The sequence below is a fragment of the Vitis vinifera genome, chromosome 14, assembly GCF_030704535.1.
Source record: "Vitis vinifera cultivar Pinot Noir 40024 chromosome 14, ASM3070453v1".
Taxonomy (NCBI): domain Eukaryota; kingdom Viridiplantae; phylum Streptophyta; class Magnoliopsida; order Vitales; family Vitaceae; genus Vitis; species Vitis vinifera.
The window spans coordinates 22,036,395-22,047,618 of NC_081818.1; the positions used below are offsets into that span (position 1 = coordinate 22,036,395).

At 35.8% G+C, this 11,224-nt stretch overlaps 1 protein-coding gene across 1 annotated transcript; it reads left to right on the forward strand.

Annotated features, from left to right (window-relative positions):
* Nucleotides 1-9,026: 9,026 nt before the first annotated feature.
* Nucleotides 9,027-10,664, forward strand: LOC104881610 (transcription factor CYCLOIDEA). Its single transcript, XM_010662202.2, has 2 exons — nucleotides 9,027-10,336; nucleotides 10,410-10,664. Exons 1-2 carry the CDS (start codon nucleotides 9,226-9,228, stop codon nucleotides 10,463-10,465), a joined length of 1,167 nt encoding a protein of 388 aa, XP_010660504.1. The 5' UTR covers nucleotides 9,027-9,225; the 3' UTR covers nucleotides 10,466-10,664.
* The last annotated feature ends 560 nt before the right edge of the window (nucleotides 10,665-11,224 follow it).

Genomic DNA, 11,224 nt, shown 5'->3' on the forward strand with positions numbered 1-11,224 from the left:
TCTTGGAAGGAAATCATGACTTGGATCTTCCATGTAATTCATAATGCAAGTGATGCAAGCGATGCAAGCTTGAATGTTCAACATAGACAATGCATATATATATATATATATATATATATATATATATATATATATATATATATATATATAGATATATATATATATATATATATATAGAGAGAGAGAGAGAGAGAGAGAGAGAGAGAGAGAGATAGAAAGAAAGGGAGAGAAAGAGAAAGAAAGAAAGAAAGATATGATCGTGAAAAAAAAAACCAAAATCAAAATATAAGTATTAATAAATTCCATTTATTATTACATCTTTCTTATGTAGATCTAAACAAATAATAATAATAATAATATATGCTAAATATTGATGATTTTTAGAAGTGTCGAGGAAGAAAATTCCATTATATATATTTTTTGTAGTAGTGATAATCTACCCTATGACACTTAAGGAAGCCTAAAAGATTACAAGGAAAATCAATTAAAGGAAAAGACCACCATCTGCATATCCTTGGCTACAAGAGCCCCTAAATATGGTTGGAAAATGGAGCTTACAAAGTCGACCATCTGCATATCAATTAGGGTTACTCTAACCTTAGGACGTTTGGAATCATCAAAGAAAAGTAGCTAATTAAAAGTCTAATAGCTAGGTGAAAAGAGGACAAAAGTGTGGACAAACTCAAAACAAAATAGCATTTTAAGGGACAATAGTACTAGCAAAAGGGTTTATGGGCCATGGTGCCATCCTGACACCATTTTTAATAGAAATTTAAGGGGACCTTAAATAAATGCTAAAAGAAATAAAAGAGTGATGATGATAATGGTTATTATTGTATATTACTTTATCAGTTGATTACATACATATATAAACATATGTAATGAGATCTCTACAAAAAAATGTATAAAAAAATTTAAAAGGATAAATAAAAAATATAATCCTCAATGGTATAGAGGAGAACATCTGCTAAAGAAGTTGTTGACTCAGAGAAAGTAAAATAAAATCATGAATCCACTTTTGGAGAAGAATCCTTGAGAGCCCCACACGTGGCAAGATTTGTTAATAAAAGATTTTCTCTACAAAGAAGATAGAAAAAAATTAAAAAGATAAATAAAAAATACAATCCTCAATTGTATATAGAGAAGGATCCCTAAGATAGAGCCCCACGTAAAACAAGATTTGTTAATAAAAGATTTTCCTTTTTTCCTTTTTTTATTTTTTAGGAATTTGAAGTTGATATGTTGTCATCCTCCTCCCTCCAACTCGTGTAAAGAATTTTGTGCATACCTAGCTTATAGTCAAATGTAAGGAATAGGTCCCTAGGAAGACCCTTGGTGAAAACACCTATAATTTATAATTTAGATGGAAAGAAGCAAGTGAATAAGGCTCTAATAGCAACTTTTTTTTTTTAATAAAATGATAATCGAGTACTCTATGTTTAAAGAGACTATGGAAGACAATGCTTATGTAAAGAGACCAACACTTAATTCATTCCCCTTATTGGGTATTCGACTAGGTTAATTTAAACTTAATTGAAGTTAAATCTTCTCATTGTACTGCTTCGACAACATTGAAAGGAGCTGCATGAGTTGATAGCTTATTGCTATGCATGGGAGCACAAGACATAACATGAAAAGGTGGGACTAGGTGTAATTCATAGAGACTATTGCGACAATTATTAAGAGACCGTCGTCTATTATTGGATTCAAATGTAGCCTTGTTAGATTTGTTAGACCAGGTGTTAGGATCAAGAAAAGAAACTATTTCAGGAATTACCTACAAACCACTACTATTACCGAATGGGTTAGTATAAGGAAAGGCACTCTCATGAAAAACAACATGACGAGAGATATGTTTGGAAGAAGACAGTGATACCCTTTGTTAATAGGACTATATGCAATAAAAACACAAGGATATGTTTTCTTTGAAAATTTGTTTTTCCTATGTTCACGCAAACAAGGAAAACAACGACACTCAGAGCTTCTCAGCCTTTATACTCGGGATCTCTTTTGTAAAGCTTGTGAAATGGGGTTTCCATTTTCAATGTAGAGGAGGGCAACTGACTTAAGAGACATGTGGCTATCAGAAAGGCATCAACCCACATATTCCATGACATTTTGTAGAGGAGAATCCTCAAGATGGAGTTCTACGCCCAAGGCAAGATTTGTTAACAGAAAGGCTTTCTTCGACTATTCTAACTTCTCCCTCTCTGTTCTCATGCTTCAAGCATCACACGAGGATCCAAGAAGTGTCCTTATTTGCTAAAATGCTGCTACAATATCACAAACTAAAAGAAAACATTAAAAGGTCGGGCATTTGCAGGGTACCATAAAATTGGGTAATTAGAGAGTGTGTCTTATGTCAACATTTCCCCGAGTAAGTGATTTCTGCTCTAATTTTCATACAATATTTGGCATCAATCAATGGCGCCTCACACTGGACAGCCCAGACGATTTTCCACGCACAAATGAAAATGATTGCCCACCCCTATCCGCCTCTGTGTTGGGCACCCTCTTGCTGGGAGGCTCAAGTCAAGCCTTAAAGAGGCAAAGTCACCCTCTTGTCTGCCAACATGCCAAGAGCACCACCAAGCCTTGCATTGCCATAGCCACTCATCTTTGACGCTTAGCAGTTGGGCATCCGTCTTGGGCAGCCAATATTTGCGCCACTTTATCATGCCGTCATTGGATGAATTTTGGAGCATTGGAGATCACGCCATGCCAGCAATTTTCTAGTGCAGCGATTGTGGAATACTAAAGCCTTTTTACCAATCGCAAGATGAACGCTTCTTCTTTTAGCTTAGGAAATTGGGTACTGTTTGCAATGTTATTTAGAGCAGTCTTAAGGTAGATCATATTTTGGGTATTTAAGAACTCTATGTGGGAAGCTGATTTTGAAGTAGACTATTTGTTAAGTATTTACTTTTTTTCTTCATGCATTTCCATTTTATTTCTCTTCAAGTTATTGAACCTTTATTAACGACCATGTTGAACTAAATTTTTGTGGGCAAGGGGAAGAACCTTTTTTGAGGTAACTCCTGTGGCAATGGATACAATTATTTTTAGTTTCATATTTAATGCTCGACAAGAAGTAGTTATGGACCCTATGGTTAGATGTTTTTGAGTATATAGTTATTATTAAGACTTAGTTGCTGCTTATGTGGAATTAAGGGCACTTGAGTGACCCTTTTGACCTTTAATCTCTTTTATTTGAGTGGCTAATGTTGAGATATTAACTAGTGTATTTAGGTATGGTCTCCCATAATCTCACTTCTACTTAAGCTAGGAGTAGGTAAAACTACTCTCAAAAGCTCCTGTATCTTCCACCCATTGTTCCTCTAATGATGGGTCTTGGGTATGTAGTTGTGATGTCGAAAGTCGCACTAGGGGCTCCAAAATTGGAAGTATCACCTTGACCCTTCTAAGCCGTTGCACTTAATTAGGTTTTAAGTAAAAACTCAACCTCCACCTTGGGACAGCCTCCTAGCAAAAACAATTTGAGGTCTACCATCATCTCCAATATCCATTTCCAAAACCCCTCCCATAGTCAATGATGATTTGAGAGCAATTATATATATGCTGCACATGATAATAATAGAGACTAACACAACTATGCATATACACTCTATTCCCAAAATGAAGTTAAGTCAATAAATAAGCAGATTAGATGTATTGAAAATCTCAGATTAGTTTTAAAAGGTCCTGTTTCTCCCATTATCATCTAATGCATGTGCTCTTGAATGTCTCTTCATAGCTCACTTTTATAGTGCAACGAACACCCAAATCAACAGCAATGTGCATGAATCTAATAAAGTGACATGGTGAGTACCATGGCATCATGTCATTGGCATTTTGAAATTTAGGAGAAAAATCATTGAGATTTGATCATCTAGGTACCTCAAAAAGGTGTAACTCGATGAAAGTTGTTCTAAAAATGAGTGGCTTTAATTGCGTTTAATTAGAATTTAGTGCTTATAGTTATTGATCTACTCTAACAATTTTTTTAATTTGCTTAACAAGTCGACACCTGCAGTATAGAATGGATGAGGAAAATGCATCGATTATGTTTTATTTTCTTATTGATTTTCTCTTGAACCCTCATTTCCTGTATACTCTTAAATGAGTGTTTGGTAAACCAACCCAATAATTTAAAGTGACTTAATAACTTAATTTAAATTATTAAATATATTTGATAAAATAACTTAATAATATGATTTAAAGTAAAAAAAACAACATTAAATAGTAAGTAATAATAGACTTATTCTTAAGTTTATATCTTCATTATCTTTTTACTCATATTTGCTCTAATCACCTTCACAATCTTCTTTCCTATTCTACAACTTCTATTGGTACTCGACCTTTTTTGCTCTAACTATAATTTATAAATATAAATATATCAATTTAATGATTTAGAATAAAACTTATATTAATTTTATCAAATAATTTTAATACTTAAAGTAAGAATTAAATAATAAATTTTAAGTCAATAATATAATAACTTGATAATAATTTAACTTAAAAAGATATCTTAACTATTAAGTTTATCTACACTCCTTTAGAGTAATACTAGTATGCATAGCTTCAATTTTTATTTCCTTTTTTTTAGTGTGTTTTGCAACCTAAAATGATCACCAAAATTTAAAAATAATAATTATAGTAAGGCCATATCTTGTCTCCATTTCAAGACATTAATTTTGGAGCTGGTGGATATGTGAAGTATATTTTGGCACGATGGTGCATGATATGCCACAAGCTGAGTATTTAAAAATAATATTAGAAAACAACAGCAACGACCTTTTTCGTAATATATAGCCTTTGATTAGGATATATGAGGCTTCCTTCCTTACCCAGTGTCAAATCTACAAGCCTGTTGCAGGACAGTATCATGGTGGTGTATTTTCAAGAACAGTTTCCGACCTGTAGTTCGATTACGATCGTGATGAGGGTTTTTGAATGAAATGCACACACGCACACGCGCGCCAATCATTCATACAATATTGTTCCTTCGGCCCCCAATTGATACCGTACCATGCATCAAAGAAACAATCCAAAGAAGAGAAAATTTCTCTGCTGTATTCAACGATGCCACCAAAGAAAACAATGTGAAGAGAAAAAAGTTAAAGATGATGAAAAGGACTATGTGCTTGGTTCTTTGTGACCCCCAAAGTATTGCAGACCTCTCATCCAATAAATATCTAAGCCTTTTTTGGCCTACACATACAACTAACAGGCAAGGCAAATCATTATACCATATTTTACCACCAAATAAAACAAATTAATGGGAAGAAAAAACCATAATTAAAAAGACTCCATGTTCGTTTAGCCTTCTTGAAGAGAAACATTGAATGACCCATCAGCTTTTGTAATCTTAAAATGACTTCTTCCCTGCAACAAATTAGTGTAGCTGTTTCTTACTCTGCAAAAACTAGTAAAAAATTTTAGTTCCTTACCCAAATCATCTGCAATTCACCTGGCATACATAGGCAAAAGGTAGGTTGTTGTCAAATAGAATGGAAATTGTATAAGGTTTGTGTTCCTATCATGCTTTGGATTGTGCAACCAAACATATATAAATCAGATTGCATGACAGCAATCCCACTGATTAAATAGTGATACATACACAAAATAGTTATAGCCAATCAAAATAACTTGCTTCTGCTTAAGGAGGGTGAAGCAGGTATATCATGATAACCAAGTCAGCTCTCCAATTGAGTTGAATATTTACCGGTTCTGAAAGTTTTATATATATTGGCGTCAGAAATCACATTAAGAAGTTACTCAGAAAGCACAAAGAGAATTATTCTGTGCCCTAATTAAGTTTACTTCAAGTGAGGCAGTGCTGTATCCCAGACCTCTCATTAGATTAATCCACTCAGAGGATTGCTATTTCTTCCAGTGATGTTTATTTGCAGAAAAACAGACTATTATTGTAGTACCTGTGCCCTAATTAAGTTTATTTGAAGTGAAGCAGTGCTGTATCCCAGACCTGTCATTAGGTTAATCCACCCAGAGGATTGCTATTTCCTACAGTGATGTTTATTTGCAGAAAAACAGACTATTATTACAGTACCCGTGCCCTAATTAAGTTTATTTGAAGTGAAGCAGTGCTGTATCCAAGACCTGTCATTAGGTTAATCCACCCAGAGGATTGCTGCTTTCTACAGTGATATCTATTTGCAGAGAAAAACAGACTATTTTAACTCATTACATCAACTTTTGCTGATGTTTTCCAGGACAATGTATATAATACGGCATTGTTGTAAATGAATCTCTTCAAAATGGTAAGAGGGTGGTGAAAAAGCGAAAATGAATCTGCTTCTGTAATTTCCTCTGATGGAAGGAAAACTCAGATACTAATTACAAAAAAGACAGTTAAGGAATAATTTTGACATTGTGGGCAGTTCTCCAAATCCAAATTAATGTCTTCTTCCTCAATAATGCAACAGCAATTTTATTTGTGATCTGTTTCTTATATTTTGCTTCTTCTTGTCTCCATTAGGTCAACATATCATTTTAGCTCAAATCACTCATCATATCATTGAAGCTCAAAGCAAATATTCTCATAAATTCTTGTTCCTTCTCAGTTATCATATATGTATGGGTAACTGACTGTGAGCATGCATGTAGGCATTTAATTCAGACATCACCCTTTAATAAATTCCCTTATCACAGACCATGTGCAGTGTCGGAAGCTGCTAAGTGAATCTTGAGTGATTGCAAATAGTCCTACCCTAATGCTGTACCAAACGACGACACTGGCCAAGAAAGTACCAACAGTCCAACGCATAGGTCTATTTTCATTCCATATTTGCATTCATCATTAATTATAATTGTTAGTTGTGACAAAAATGGAGTAAATAGGCCTAATTCTCCATCAAATAACTCTACTGTCTGTTTTTTTTTACTCCAAACATCCTCAAATTCTCTAATCAAAATAATCACTTACCATGTAGATGATGCAGTGCCCACTGATTGCAGTCTCATATATGTATGACTTCGATTGTTACAAGATTTTACAGATGATATGACCATGGCAATTACAAGCCACTCTTTTTACTTAAGAAAATGGAAGCAATATTGTTTTATGCGCAATGTCCTCACTTTCACCCACCATGTGCTATCTTCACCTTTCTGCAGTTACCCATAGACATCCTGTCCTTTGAAAACAACATCAGAACCACCCACTGCTATTAATGTCATTGACTCCTTGTAGCTATGCTCCATCAAGGAAAGAGGAAGATAGGAAGCACATGTACTACCTGAAAGGATATATAATGCAAGAAGAGGGCTTCTCTAGAATTATTAGTGGGGGGCGAAATAAGGATGGATGAATGGAAACATAAATCTAGGTTACAGAAGTATAGAATTAGCATATAACATGTGGTCAGTATTACGCTGACATGGTTGGTGGGGAAACCTAGGGTTCGGGAGATGAGCTCGTGAATGGCAGAGAGATACCACTATACCAGTACAAGCAACAACAGTAGCTCAGATAATTAAGAGTGACCTTGCTGCTGTGTTGAGTATTGGAATAAAAAAACCTAGAAATCCAAACCCTAATCAGAACCAAGTGTTTATAGGGATTCGACTAGAGATGTACTTTCAAGAACTGAAATAAAATAAAAAGAATCTAGACACAATTTAAGACCCAAGTCACCCTAAACAACCAAAAATAAAATAGAAGAACAAAAATGAAGGTTCTTAAAAATAATTGGACCTCCTCCTTCAGCATTTGAATCAAACCAGAGGTATGCATTGATGAAACCAAACATCTACAATAAGGAACTGAAATCAAAAGAGACCTTATAAAGGTGCCATGGCTTCACCATGGGTTTTGAGGAGGCAAATGTTTAAAGAAAGCATTGTAGAATGATCCCAGACTACAAACAGAAGAAAACTGAGATGCATTTCAATGGGCTAACAAGGAGATGGGCCTTCTCTTTTTACTGTACTCCTTGAATTGAGAGAGAGAGAGAGAGAGGAGAGAGAGGAGAGAGAGGTTTTAAGTGAAAGTGACGGCCAGAGATGGGTGTTCTTTTAAGTGAAAGCGACGGCACTGATAAGTTCAGTCAAGGAGGTGTGGAAGAAAGGGTTGATCACCAATTTACATGGTGTTACGGGCGGCCCAAGCAGTAAGAATTGTGTCCTTTTTAGACAGGAGAACGTGTAGCCTCTACAATATCTGTGTCTACGTGCACGGACAAGAGACACCACATAAAGGCCACGGCCTTTAGAAACCCTAAACGTTCTTTATTTGTTCTCATCCTAGACGTAGAAATATTAATTGAAAATATTGGAAATGAAAACCCTAGATGTACCCGTTTATCATTCTTCAGAATTCTTCGATTCAAATGAAGGGTGAGCCTAAGCTTAGCTCATTGCATTCCCCTTTCTTGGAAAAAGCTACATAAGTATGTCATATCATGTATAAGTGACCTAGACCGGTCAAATATATTTATTTAAAAAATATTAAATATAAATATAAATATGCCAAAATCAAACTATAAATATCAAAATAAAATCTTAGATAAAAAATACAATTTTAAACTAATTTAAAAAATAAATAAATAAAAGACTACTTTAAATGATGGTTTGGCAATATGCCAATAAGCTACGTTTTATTTGGCAAAAATTCCTCAGATCCACAAACAAATAACGGGCCTAAAAGTGATAGGGTTACATCAATCCCTGTCGAGAGGCTTTTGTCATCACTCTCTATTTGCTGCCCTAAAATTTAGTGGCATAAACTATTTATTTCATTGAATTAGGTCATGCACCCAGTACCCACTTCCATTCCCTCTCCTGTGCACGACTGTAGTTAACGTCTCTCTCTCTCTCTCTCTCTCTCTCTCTCTCTCTCTGTATTTTTTTAAAGCTAAATTTAACCTAAAGAAGGGGTTAGAATTCGCAGGAAAAACCAAGGCTTTTTGTCTTCACTTAACAGTGAGGTTTCCTAGTCAAATTCTTCTCACACTCTCTCTATATATCCGAGTACATGGGTGTCCTTCTCAAGGCGCCCACCCCACTCTCTCTCTCTCTCTCCTTCCTTCCCACTCTCTGTATCTCTGAGTACATGGATGTCTTTCTCAAAGCTAATCCTTCCTTAGCCGAGTGGTGAATCTGAAAAAGATGGAATAGCTCTATCAAGAGCCGGTACCCAGTAGTTGTCTTTGGGGACATTATCAGATTAAGCTGAGGTGTCTCCGGTGCAATTGTTAGCCACAAATGTTCTCTTCCAGCAACAGTGGCAACCCATTTCAACATCTTCCCTCTCTCTTCCACCAATCTCCTCCCTTCGTTGGCCATGAAAGCGATGACATTTTTCTTCACCACCATAACGATTTGCTTGTGGGTCACTTCCCTCCAGCAAACGCTTCTTTGGCCGAAGCAGTAATTAACATGGCTGTTTCAAACAATCCTATAATGACAAACCAGGATGTTGGTAGAATAAACCAAGACTATTATGGTCCTTCGAATTTTCTCCCTGGTAAGAGAGCTGTCAAGAAAGATCGGCACAGTAAGATTACCACCGCAAAAGGCCCAAGAGAAAGAAGAGTGAGATTGTCCATCAAAATTGCGCGCAAGTTCTTTGATCTCCAAGACATGCTAGGTTTCGACAAAGCAAGTAGAACCCTAGAATGGCTGCTCATGAAGTCCAAAACCGCCATTAAGGAAGTAGTACGGATGAAGCATAGCTGCAACGAAGAAGCCAAGAGTTTGTCTTCTGCTTCTGAATGCGAAGTAGTGTCCGAGATGAACGACGCCGCTGAGAGTGGAGATCCACAGGAAATACTGTTCAGGAGGAAGTCACCAGGATGGGTTTCCAAAGAGAAAAAGATGAAAGAATCAAACAAAGCTGCATTTCATCTTCTTGCAAGGGAGTCAAGGGCAAAGGCCAGAGCAAGGGCAAGGGAAAGGACAAGAGAAAAAATGTGCACCAGAAGGCTTGATGAGCTGAAAAAATTTCCTGATGCTAACCACCCTATCTTAAGCCAATTAAGGTCTTCCTGTCAATTTCAAACTCATGAGAAATTGGGTTCCCATACCCACAACATGGCATCCTCCTTGAAGCTGGTTGGTCAAGTGGAAGAATCAAGCTCTCGCCCGCTAGCTAATCACACCCAAAGAGAAGACATCATTGAGGAATCCATTGTCATCAAAAGGAAGCTGAAGCCGTCTCCAATATTTGCTTGTCCGCAAAACCTCCTATTTTCTAAAGATTTAAGTCTCGGAAACAGCAACAGCTATTTTCCCCACCCACCTCAAAATTGGGACATTAATACTCCCAGCGCACGCTCTAGCTTTTGTGCTATGACCAACATGAATCTATCAACAGGTATTCCCTGAGAACAAAACCTAGCTCATTTTTCTGTATTCTGTTTTGACATAATTTCACCCTCAATTTGCAGAATTCCAAGTGTTTGGCAAACCCTGGGAGGCTTACAACAATCTCAGTCTCCGGTAAAGAAAACCAAAAAACCAAAAAAAAAAAAAAAATTGTTGTAAGAGCGTTAATGATGCAAGCTATTGTTCTCACTGTGTTTTCTATTTTAAGTTAATATATCACCAGGTACTGATGCATGCTTGAAGGTTTATACTCAACTTTAAAGCACTCACCAACTGCTTTATAGTTGTAACTATAATGAATATGTTTTTGTCTACTATTTCCGTTTGTTTCCTCTTCATCTTTCTTTCCTTTTGCTATTATTCTTATTTCTGTTGAAGAAGATAAGTACTTCAATTAATCATGAGCAAATTGAATGTCCATAATTGGCAGAGGGATTTATATAAGCCACTCAGAAGCATCAATGCATTTGCACCAAACTAATGAACATTAATTTCCTTACATTTTTTATGGCATGCCTACATTACTTTCTTCCAATATATTTACCAAAACCAGAAGCTTTTTCCTTCCATTACTCATCTTTGTCCAGAAATTCCCAATTATGAAATATCCGGCCATGCATGGAAAATATCTGTTACTTTTCAACTATAGACTCCCTAGAGATATGAAGCTATACATTTAAGTTTCTTCAGATGATTAATTTCATAGCAAAGCCTATGATCAAAATGAATATATAAAGTTGAGAAAATTTTTACTTCCCCTGTCAACCTGTCATAAGTAGAAATATTAACTGAAAGAGAAAAAATCATTAGTGAACCGACATAAAAGCAGGGTAATTCTCAAGGAATCATTTCTCTTTTTGGGATCCGACAGTAACAG